General features: G+C 55.6%; 1 protein-coding gene across 2 annotated transcripts; it reads left to right on the top strand.

The window, feature by feature from the left end:
• Positions 1–6,001: 6,001 nt before the first annotated feature.
• On the top strand, positions 6,002–10,130 carry VPS37D (VPS37D subunit of ESCRT-I). Of its 2 annotated transcripts, none has more exons than XM_032254967.1 (4): positions 6,002–6,261; positions 7,588–7,759; positions 8,188–8,270; positions 9,028–10,130. In XM_032254967.1, the coding sequence occupies exons 1-4, from the start codon at positions 6,124–6,126 to the stop codon at positions 9,388–9,390; spliced, it is 756 nt and encodes a 251-aa protein (XP_032110858.1). In that variant the 5' UTR covers positions 6,002–6,123; the 3' UTR covers positions 9,391–10,130. The 2 variants fall into 2 exon arrangements, with proteins under 2 accessions (XP_032110858.1, XP_032110859.1); XM_032254968.1 differs by having other exon boundaries at positions 6,098–6,261; positions 9,034–10,130.
• Positions 10,131–11,516: the final 1,386 nt, after the last annotated feature.

Genomic DNA, 11,516 nt, shown 5'->3' with positions numbered 1-11,516 from the left:
TTTTTTTTTTTTTTTTTTAAGAGAAGGAGTCTTTCTCAGTTGTCCAGGCTGGAGTGCAGTGGTGCGATTTCAGCTCACTGTAAGCTCCCTTGTTCAAGCAATTCTCCTGCTTCAGCCTCCCAACCATCTCAAGATTCTTAATTTGGCAGAGTACAGTGGCCAGGAGTTCAAGACCAGCCTGGCCAACATGGTGAAACTCCATCTCTACTAAAAATACAAAAAATTAACCAGGTGTGGTGGCGGGCGCCTGTAATCCCAGCTACTTGGGAGGCCGAGGCAGAGAACTGCTTCAACGGGGAGATGGAGGTTGCAGTGAGCTAAGATTATGCCACTGCACTCTAGCGTGGGTGACAGTGTGAGACTCCATCTCAAAAAAAAAAAAAAAAAAAGATTCTTAACTCAATTGCATTTGTAGAGTCCCTTTTGACATGTAAGCTAACATATTTACAGGTTCCAGGGTTAGGGTGGGGACATCTTTTGGGGTAAGGGGGAATTATTGGATCTACCACAGAACAACTGAGTTGGTATGATAGGAATATCTGAACATCCTTGAGTTACCCAGTTTGTTAAAGTGTTCTCCAAAGTGAACTGATTCTGTCTTCTGATAACAGTGCATAAGAGTTCCTGGTGCTCCCCTTCCTCACCAACACTTGATGTTATTGGACTTTTTAATTTGCACCAACCTGACAGTTATGAAATGTCTGAGCTCTGATTTCTATGTGATCAAGAAAAGAAGGGTGGTCCATGGTATTGAATGTGCAAAAGCAGGGCCCTAGCAGTAAGAACGTGGTTGGTAACCTTGAGTGGAGGGATGCATTTGAAATGCTGGGAGGGAATGAAATTAGACTGGGTCACAGAACAAGGGGGAGCAGTGAGAAAATGGACAGAGGAAGTGCAGGGTGTAGAGGGTACTTTCAAAATATTGGGTGGGGAGAGACGGAAGTCTAAAGGCAGAAATTACAGGTGAAACACACACACACACAGACACACACAGACACACACACACACAGACACACACACACACAGACACACACACACACAGACAGACACACACACACACACACACACACACACACACACACACAGAGATTCATTACTGGTGTAGTGGAACAAGGCATCTTTTTTTTTTTGTGGGGGGGAGATGGAGTCTTGCTCTGTCACCCAGACTGTAGCACAATGGTGTAATCTTGGCTCACTGCAACCTCTGCTTCCTGAGTTCAAGCAATTCTCCTGCCTCAGCCTCCTGAGTAACTAGGAATACAGGTGTGTGCCACCATACCCAGCAAATTTTTGTAGTTTGTATTTTTAGTAGAGACAGGGTTTCACCATGTTGACCAGGCTGGTTTTGACTCCTAACCTCAGGTGATTAGCCCCTCTTGGCCTCCCAAATTGCTGAAATTATAGGCGTGGGCCACGATGCCTGGCACAAGGCATCTGAAAGGAGTAAAGGAGACAGGTGTAAGTGAGATCCACAGCGGGGGTACCTGGGTCGGCTTTGGAACGAAGAGAGGTTGTCCCTCCTGGAGGCAGGAGGGAAGGAAGGGTTCTGGACAGAGGCAAAGAACATGCAGCCAGCTCAGTGGCTCACACCTGTAATCCCAGCACTTGGGAGGCTGAGGAGGGTGGATCTTGAGGTCAGGAGTTGGAGGCCAGCCTGACCAACATGGTGATGCCCCATTTCTACCAAAAATACAAAAATTAGCTGAGTGTGGTGGCACATGCCTGTAGTCCCAGCTACTTGGGAGGCTGAGGCAGGAGAATCGCTTGAACCCAGGAGGCGGAGGTTGCAGTGATCACACCACTGCACTCCAGCTCGGGGGACAGAACGAGACTCCTTCTCAAAAAACAAAAGAACAACAACAACAAAAAATAACATGCAAAGGTCAGGTCCAGTGGCTCTCACCTGTAATCCTATAATTCCAGCACTTTGGGAGGCCATGGTGCAAGGATCACTTGAGTCTGGGAGTTCAAGACCAGCCTGGACAATATAGCAAGATCATATTCCTACAAAAAAAGTACAACATCAGCTGGCACAGCGACACGTCTGAAGTCACAGCTACCGGGGAGGCTGAGGTTGAAGGATCCTTTGAGCCCAGGAGTTCGAGGCTACAGTGAGCTATGAAGAAGCCACTGTTCTTGCCCGGACAACACAGTGAGACTCTGTCTCAAAACAAAAACAAAAAAGCAGGCTCACACCTGTAATCCCAGCACTTTAGGAGGCCGAGGCGGGCGGATCACAAGGTCAAGAGATGGAGACCATCCTGGGCAGCATGGTGAAACCTCATCTCCACTAAAATACAAAAATTAGCTGGGCGTGGTGGTACAGCCCTGTAGCCCCAGCTACTCAGGAGGCTGAGGCAGGACAATTGCTTGAACCTGGGAGGCAGAGCGTGCAGCGAGCCGAGATCGCGCCACTGCACTCCAGCCTGGCGACAGAGTAAGACTCTCAAAAAAAAAGCCAAGATGTGGAGACAGGAACTGGCAGAAAGTTCTCTACATGATGCGCAGGACAGTTATCTGCTGAGGGGCAGAAGGGGGCTTGGGTGTCTGAGGAGCTCGCGGGAGGTTTGCTGGGGCATTGTTGTGGGGTACTAAGGCGGAACTAAGGGAGGTCAACGAGAAAGAGGGGACAGGCTGAGGCAGGAGCCTCTCATTAGAGCTGACTGCTGCCTTTTAGGTGGAAGAAGGCTTGTAACAGAGTGGGAGGGGCCCAGGGAGAGCTGACAGAGTGAGTATCTAGAAGACCCCTGAACACTTAGTGAACACAATGGGTCCTGAGGAGGCAGAGCAAACCCGGGAGCTCAGAAAGGCTTACCAGAGGAGGTGACACTTGAGCTGGGTTTCAAAGGTTGAATAGGAGTTCTGAAGTTGATGGAGAAAGTAATGGAACCAAAGGGAAGTCCGCAAGGCAAGGCATAAGGGCTAAAAGAAATGGTGAAGGGGGCCGGGCTTCGTTGCTAACGTCTGTAATCCCAACATTTTGGGAGGTTGAGGTCGGTGGATCACTTGAGGTCAGGAGTTCGAGGCCAACCTGGGCAACATGGTGAAACCCTCTCTCTACTAAAAAATAAAAAAAAAAATTTATCCAGGCATGGTGGTGCATGCCTGTAATCCCAGCTACTCGGGAGGCTGAGGCAGGAGAGTTATTTGAACCAGGGTGGCAGAGATTACAGTAAACAGATCACGTGGCTGATTCCAGCCTGGGCGACAGAGTGAAACTGTCTAAAAAGAACAAAGAAACAGTGAAGGGACTGTGTGAGTCCAGAGGACAAGGGACTAACATCCTAGCCTGGGAAGGTGGAGAGGGCTTCCTGGAGGTGGTGATATTCCAGATGAGTCTTGAAGGAGAAAGCCAATATTGGTTTTCATAAAAATGTAAGAGTGTGGCCGGGTGCAATGGACCCTGAGGAAGCAGAGCAAACTGGGGAGCTCAGAAAGGCTTACTGGAGGAGGTGACATTTGAGCTTGGTTTCAAAGGCTGAAGAGGAGTTCTGAAGTTGGAGGAGAAAATAATGGCACCAAAGAGAAGTCCACAAGGCAAGGCATAAGGGCTAAATTAAATGAAGGGGGCCAGGTGCGGTGGCTCACGCCTGTAATCTTAACACTTTGAGAGGCTGACATGGGTGGATCACTTGAGGTCAGGAGTTCCAGTCCAACCTGGCCAACATGGTGAAACCCCCATCTCTACTAAAAATACAAAAATTGGCCAGGCGTGGTGGCGCATGCCTGTAATCTCAGCTACTCAGGAGGCTAAGGCAATAGAATCGCTTGAACCTGTGGTGAGCCGAGATCTCGCCATTGCACTCCAGCCTGGGAAACAAGAGCGAGACACCGGCTCAACACAAAAATGTAGAAGTGTTACCTTCATAGTCTGTCAACAAGCCTGTCCTGCCTTCTCTCCCGGACATTGGCACCATGCCCACCCACCGTGCTATGGCTGGATGGGAAGAGTCCTTGCACAGCTCTTCCGCCCCTGTGCCTTGGCTTATGGATTTCTGTTTGCTTCCATTATTTTCTCCTTCGACTTCAGAACTCCTATTCAACCTTTGAAACCCAGCTCAAATGCCACCTCCACTAGTAAGCCTTCCTAATTGCTCTCTGTAGTTTTGTGGCAGTGTGTTAAGGTGGAACAAACTCAGTTGTCATTTTTGTTTTTGTTTTTTGAGACGGGGTCTCACTCTTGTTTCCCAGGCTGGAGTGCAGTGGCAAAATCATAGGTCACTGCAGCCTCAACCTTCTGGGTCCAAGTGATCCTCCCACCTCAGCCTCCTGAGAAGCTGGGGCTACAGGCATGAGCCACCACAGCCAGCTAATTTATTTTTTGTTTTTTGGCAGAGATGGGGGTCTCACCCTGTTGCCCATGCTGGATCACTCATTGTCTGACTTATAATTTCTGAGTGTCTGTTTCCTGAGAGGAGAACAATGGCTAAGCCTACTTGTAAGGACAAGGTACAGGACATATCAAGCATCAATGCGAAGCACAAAGTCATCATGGGGTGACACCTGCCATTTGTCTTATACTAGAGTTAGCTGAGTGAGAATGGGACTCTGCCTTAGGCCATGAACTCCCTGAGGGCAGGGACAGCGTCCCCACAGGGCTGCTCAAGCCAGCAGTCGAGTGCAGAGTGGTATCGCATGCTCTGTGGACACTCGCAGGTGAGAAGAAATGTGACTGTATTACTTACTTGTAATGTGACTTTAGGGAGGGACATTATCTCTGTGATGTGTTTTTTTCTTTTCTTTTTTTTTTTTTTTGAGACGAAGTACAGAGTCTCGCTCTGTCTCTCAGGCTGGAGCGCAGCCGTGCCATCTTGGCTCACTGCAACCACCCCTTCCCAGATTCAAGTGATTCTCCTGCCTCAGCCTCCCAAATAGCTGGGATTACAGGTGCCTGCCACCACGCCCGGCTAATTTTTGTTTGCCAGGCTGGTCTCGGACTCCTGATCTCAAGTGATCCACCTGACTCGAACTCCCAAAGTGCTGGGATTACAGACATGAGCCTCCATGCCTGGCCTCTGTGATGTTTCTGCATCTCTAAAATAACAACGCATAGTGGGTATTGACCTACTACATGTATTCACCATACCATCACTGTCCATATCACTATCCCTCAGCATTTTAATTTTATTTTTTTAGAGACGGGATCTTGCTGTGTTGCCCAGGCTGGTCTCAAAACTGAGTTCAAGTGATGTCCCACCTCTACCTCCTGAGTAGAGGTGGACTACAGACGCGTGCCACCATATCCTGATGCTTTTTTTGTTTGTATTTTCAGTAGACACAGGGTTTCATGTTGGCTAGGCTGGTCTCTATCTGATCTCGTGACCCGCCTGCCTTGGCCTCCCAAAGTGCTGGGATTACAGACATGAGCCACTGCGCCTGTCCTGTCCAGATGGATACTTTTTAAAAACATTTTAATACTTCTTTAAATTTTTCTTTTCACTCTTTTGACAAATTAAAAAATTTTTTTTTACATAGATGGGGGTCTTACTATGTTGTCCAGGCTGGTCTCGAACTCCTGGCCTCAAGCGATCCTCCCTTCTCAGCCTCCCAAATCTCTGGGATTCCTGAGCCACCGCACCCGGCCAGCAGTCTGCGCTCGCCATCTCCAATCCCATTTTACAGAAGAGAAAACTGAGGCTTGGGGAGGGCGGCAAGGCAAGAGCTCCTGGCGTCTGGCCAAAGTCAGAAAATTGTTGCTGCCATCCGAGGGGAAAATATGCACGGGCCCTGCAAATTGTAACCGCCCGGGGTGGGAGAGTCCGTGCCTGGGGGCGTGGTGAGCCAGGGCCCCGTGCTGGGGCGCGGAGCGGGGCGGCTCAGATTCCGGGAGGGGCGGGAAGACCGGGCTGCAGGGCGATCCCGGGGTGCGCGAGGCGCGGCGCGGCGCGGCGCGGCGCGGCCGGGGTGGAGAGGGTGCGGCCCGCCCCCTCCCAGCCCCACCCCCAGCCCCGGCGCGGCGGCTCCTTTAAGAGCGGGCGGGGCGCCCCCTGGCGGCGGAGCGGCGCGTGCGGCCGGAGCCGGAGCGGATCCCGGAGCCGGAGCGGAGCGGAGCGGAGCGGAGCCGGGGCGGAGCGGGCCGAGCCGGCCGAGCCAGCAGCCGAGCTGGGGGCGCGGGCGGGCGGCATGTACCGGGCCCGGGCGGCGCGGGCGGGGCCGGAGCCCGGCAGCCCGGGGCGCTTTGGGATCCTCAGCACCGGGCAGCTCCGGGACCTGCTTCAGGATGAGCCCAAGCTGGACCGGATCGTGCGGCTCAGCAGGAAGGTAGCGCGGGGGGCGCGGGCGGGGGGCGCGGGGGACGGGCAGCGGCCTGCGGGACCTGGCGCCCGAGCGAAGGGCCGCGCGGGCCGGGCCGCGGGGGCCGCCCGTGGGCGCCGAGCCTGGCACGTACGAGTGGGCCCCGCGGAGCCACCCCCGGGGGAGGGGGCGCTTGGAGCTGGCCTGGGGCGGGTGAGGCGCTGGGGACGGGGGGGAGGCGCCCGTGCACCCCCGGGATGGCCGCGAGGCGTGTCCTACAGCGGATGCTCCGGGGAGGTGTGTTCCGGGGGGCTGTGTTGTGGGGGGCCCTGGCTCGCACACCCACGTCTGTAAGGGCCAGAAAGAGGGGGCGCCTTCCACGGGGAGAACTAGGGGCCTGTTTGACACCTGGAGGGGCCGTTGTTGGGGTCCACGCATTCTGAGGGCGCAAGAGGGGGCTTTGTGCCTGGCGTTGGGGAGGGGTGCTGGGAGCTGCCGTGTGTATTGCATAGGCCACCGTAAGAGAAAGTTGTATATTTCACGGGAGATAGGCCCGGGCTGGGTGTCTGTGGGGGCAGGAAGGGAAAGTGTGTGTTGAAAGCAGGCAGGCGAGGAGGGGCTTATGCATCCCACAGGGGACAGATGGAGGGGAGTGCGTTCTCCAGGGGCAGGGAGGGGAGGCTGGGCCCTGCTAGAGACAAGGAAGAAGCCTTCTCCAGGGCCAGGGGCTGCCGTAAGCCGGAGCAGGGAGGAAAAGGGGGTGTGTATTCCTTGGGGTGTGAGGATTCCACTGGAGGGCAGAGGAGGGGGTGGGAAGGGAGAGAGGGTGACCCGTGGGGGTGCTGTGAGGGGACAGGGTGCGGACATCCCTCTGGAGAGGATGAGCAGGGGGTGGGAGTGTTTTCAGTGCAAACACCTGAGGAGGAAACAGACAAAGGCCTGGAGTGAGAGGGAAGCTGTCCATGCGTGGAAAATGGGGCAGAGGAGGGAGGGGCACTCCTCCGGGACCTGAGCAGACATATTAATTGAAAAATTAAAAATTAACTAACATTTGTAGAGGCCTTTATAGTTTTCCTCACTTAAGTCTCGCAACAACCCGGTAAGTGGATGTTTTTAACTCGATTTGGAAAAGAGGAAACTGAGGCCAGAGAGGGAGCTCAGGGTCCCCCTGAGTTGCTCTGGGTGTCTGGTCCCGGCCTGTCGCCGTCCCTTCACCTGTTGGGTTCGCCACGGTGGAAGCTGGGGCCTGACAGGTGCCTCTGGCCAGGCCGGAAGGCACGGTTGCCCAGCATGGCAGTAGGGTGGACGGGGCAGAGCCCCTGAGTGAGCCTCTTAGCTCCTCTCTGCCCGCAGTTCCAGGGCCTGCAGCTGGAGCGTGAGGCCTGCCTGGCCTCCAACTATGCGCTGGCCAAGGAGAACCTGGCCCTGCGGCCCCGCCTGGAGATGGGCCGGGCTGCCCTGGCCATCAAATACCAGGAACTTCGCGAGGTGGCCGAGAATTGCGCTGACAAGCTGCAGCGGCTGGGTGAGGGCATGTCTGGGAGAGCCGCCTGGGGCTGGTGGGGGCAGTGGGCCCTCTGGCGGGTTGGCCTTGGAAAGTGCCAGGCTCCGATGAATGGGACCTGGGTGGACCTGCTCCTGGCCTCCTGGGCAATAGAGCTGAGGAAGCAAGAGGGAGTGAGGAGGGTTGGGTGGGAGAAAGGGGACCCAATACCCAGGGGTCCCTTTGAGTTGCTCTGGGGTACAAAGCCTCCACTGTCTTTTGCAATAGGACAAGGGGCAGAAACTTGGTAGGGGTGGGATCCACAAAGCGGTCACATGGGCACCATACAGATGAGGAAACTAAGGTTCTAGGTCAGGGGGAAGGGGAATGTAGAATCACACGGGGTTGGTGGGAGCGTGCAAACCTGGGGCCCTGGCCTCTCTGTCACCCTGTCCCTCTGTGGTCCTCAGAAGAGAGCATGCATCGCTGGAGTCCCCACTGCGCGCTGGGCTGGCTGCAGGCTGAGCTAGAAGAGGCAGAGCAGGAGGCAGAGGTGAGGGGAGGGGTGGCTGGGGCTGGGGACCAGGAGGGAGACTCATCCTACACCACTCCCGGGCTCATTTCTTATACCGAAGGCTAGGGAGTACCTCCTCCAGGAAGTCCACCCTGAATGCCTGGCCCATAGGAGAGGCTAGCATTGCTGTCCACCAGCACTGGACAGCCAGCAGGGCTCACTTTCCTACCTGTGACTTTTTGGGGTCCCCTGTGACTGTGCCAGGGCAGCGTGGATCTGTGGCTGTAGAGGAGCAGGGGCAGACTTTGTGCTGGGTTGGGAGGGCAGTGCTCAGTGAGCTGAAGGTGGTGGGCCCCAGAAGGCCACGAGTTCCTGACCCAGAAGGTCAGGAGTTCAAGACCAGCCTGACCAACAGGGGGAAACCCCATCTTTACTAAAAATTTAAAAAAAAAAATTAGCTGAGGGTGGTGGTGCATGCCTGTTATCTCAGCTACTTGGGAGGCTGAGGCAGGAGAATTGCTTAAACTTGGGAGGCGGAGGTTGCAATGAGCTGAGATCGTGCCACTGCACTCCAGCCTGGGCGACAGTGAGACTCTTATCTCAAAAAAAAGGATATCTGTCTGCAGTTCACTCAGCAAGTAGTCAGAGGCAGGCCCAGGCTGGAACACAGGTGCCCTGTCCCCCAGCTGAGGGGTGATCACCATGGGGAGGGTCTCAGGGTGGGGGGCGGGAGTGAGGACCAGCTCCCAGTCTGTGATCGTGCCCCTCCCAAGCCCTCCCTTCCCTCCTGGCCCAGGAGCAGATGGAGCAGCTGCTGCTGGGGGAACAAAGCCTGGAGGCCTTCCTGCCTGCCTTCCAGCGTGGCCGTGCCCTGGCCCACCTGAGGCGGACACAGGCGGAGAAGCTGCAAGAGCTGCTGCGGCGTCGGGAGCGCTCTGCCCAGCCGGCCCCCACCTCGGCTGCCGATCCCCCCAAATCCTTCCCGGCTGCAGCTGTCCTGCCCACTGGGGCTGCCCGGGGGCCACCAGCAGTGCCCCGGAGCCTGCCCCCCTTGGACTCCCGCCCAGTGCCCCCACTGAAGGGCTCCCCCGGGTGCCCCCTCGGCCCGGCCCCTCTGCTGAGCCCTCGGCCCTCGCAGCCAGAGCCCCCCCACCGGTAGGATCCAGGGTGTGGCCCCCAGTGGGGGGTCCTAGACAAACTTGATGCGTGGCTCCTCCTCCTCCCCCACTGCCTGGGTGGGGGGAGGGGCAGGCCCCTCCCCCCGGCCTCAGGCAGGCCCTGGCCCTGGAGGCTGAGCTGGGGAGGAGGGTCGCCTGGATGAGGCCCTAGAGGGGGCTGGGTGGGGGTGGGCAGGGGGTTATGCCTCTGGCGCTGAAGACACCCTGCCTTTTTTGTTTCCCTGGCCCGGGGCCTCCAGGGTGGTGGACCAGCCCCATAAAAGAACTTGACTCACCTATGGGGGCCTGGGAAGATGCCTGCGCCCCCCAGGGGCCCTGCCAAGGGGACCGTCGCACCCCACCACTCCACTGGGCTCACACAACGCCAAGCCAAGGCTGCCAGGAGTGTTTTACATCATGTCCTGAGCCTACCTTTCCTCCAAATTCTGAGGCCCACGGCCTAGGAGCCAGGTGGTCAGGCCTTGGCTGTGGGGCCAGGGACACGGTGGCCCTGGGGCTGCTACGTGGCAGAACATGCTCCAGACCCTGGGGCCAAGGTAGACCAGGGGCTTCTGACTTGCGCAGGTGAGAGTGGGCCATCCCCAGGAAAGACCATTCTGTATTTTTCTGTCCCTGTCTCCTTAGAATGGAAGCTTTTTGAGGGCAGGTCCTTGTCTTTGTACGTTCTGTCCCCAGCCCCGCCTCTTAGGGGCCGTCAATAAATGTGATGATGAGGATGACATGCTGCCGGACTGCTCTCTGCTGTTGCAGCCTCCACGGCTCAGCTCCTGCGCTTCCACTTCCTACTTTTGAGATGCTCTCCCCTCCTTTCTGCCCATGCAAAGCCCAGCTGTCCGGGTCCAGCACCGCTGCCGCCTCTTCCGTGAAGCCTTCTCTGATTACCAACCCATGAGAGCCTTTCCTAAATCTTAACTTCCCAGCACTTCTGGTCAGAAGCGCACACTGCTCCATCTTGGTTCTCCAATTGCCTCACCTGTACACACCTTCTTTTCCTGGGTCGATCGTAAGCCCAATCAGGATGGTACCTGGTCCTTTTCTGCCCTGCCAAATGACAGTCTCCGCGGAGCGATGGAGGGTGTCCCACAGGACTGATAGAATCTGTCCTTAGCCGGGGAACACTAGGTGCCAGCTTGGCCGATGAGTGTGGGACAAGGAGATGGGATATGCCCTGGGTCAGCTCAGGTCAAGTCCAGTGACATGACATTTGGCAGGGAGGCATGGAAATTCTTGCAAACCAAATGGGACAGTCAGAGTTTTGTGGAAACCTACAAAGCTAATTTGGTCTTGGTCCATGTTAGTAAGGACATAACTATCTGGAAAGACAGAGGCGTTGGGTTTACTTTTCACTTAAGTTTTATACTGGAAGAGGGATAACCCAACCCCTGCACCAAATGGCACCTTTGGAGAAATAAGGATGAGAAAGAGGAACGGTTTCAGTGAGGAACAGTTGAGGGGTCTGTTTGAAATGTGTGTTTGTGTGTGATGTTGAGACTTTGAATCTCTAAAGGGCTGGGTCACCGAGAGTCAGAGGTCAGAGTCAAGACCAGTGGGTGGAAACCACAGGGAGACAGATCTAGGCTCCATTTGAGGCCCTTAAGTTAGGGATGAGGCCAGGCGCGGTGGCTCACGCCTGTAATCCCAGCACTTTGGGAGGCTGAGGTCGGTGGATCTACCTGAGGTCAATAGTTCAAGACCAGCTTGGCCAACATGGTGAAACCCCCATCTCTACTAAAAATACAAAAATTAGCTGGGTGTGGTGGTAGGCACTTGTAATCCCAGCTACTCAGGAGGCTGAGGCAGGAGAATCGCTTGAACCTGGGGAGGGCGGAGGTCGCAGTGAGCGGAGATGGTACCACTGTTCTCCAGCCCGGGTGACAAAAGCAAAACTGTCTCAAAAAAAAAAAAGTTAGAGGTGCTCTGTGAGATGGATGGACCCCATGCCTGATGATGTGGGGGCAGCGACTGCTTGATGGGCTTTCTAGGTCTGTAGACTAGCCAGTGGGACGGCGCTGTGGGAGCCTTAGAGCCTTCAGGCCTAGTACGGGCACAGTCCGAGCGCTGAGAGTGCCCACTTCAGAACCTCCATCCCACCTTGGTCTTGGTTCCA

This window comes from Sapajus apella, unplaced genomic scaffold, assembly GCF_009761245.1.
Source record: "Sapajus apella isolate SASKATOON/1434 unplaced genomic scaffold, GSC_monkey_1.0 scaffold88, whole genome shotgun sequence".
NCBI lineage: Eukaryota > Metazoa > Chordata > Mammalia > Primates > Cebidae > Sapajus > Sapajus apella.
The sequence above is the reverse complement of the archived record's forward strand: the minus strand, read 5'-3'. Positions and strand labels throughout refer to the sequence as shown.

Excerpts from the sequence above, each read along its gene's own strand:
- VPS37D (XM_032254967.1), top strand. The coding sequence starts at position 6,124 with ATGTACCGGGCCCGGGCGGCGCGGGCGGGGCCGGAGCCCGGCAGCCCG. Across the intron at positions 6,262-7,587 it reads TCGTGCGGCTCAGCAGGAAG|TTCCAGGGCCTGCAGCTGGA; the intron begins GTAGCGCGGGGG and ends CTCTGCCCGCAG. Across the intron at positions 8,271-9,027 it reads AGGCAGAGCAGGAGGCAGAG|GAGCAGATGGAGCAGCTGCT; the intron begins GTGAGGGGAGGG and ends CTCCTGGCCCAG.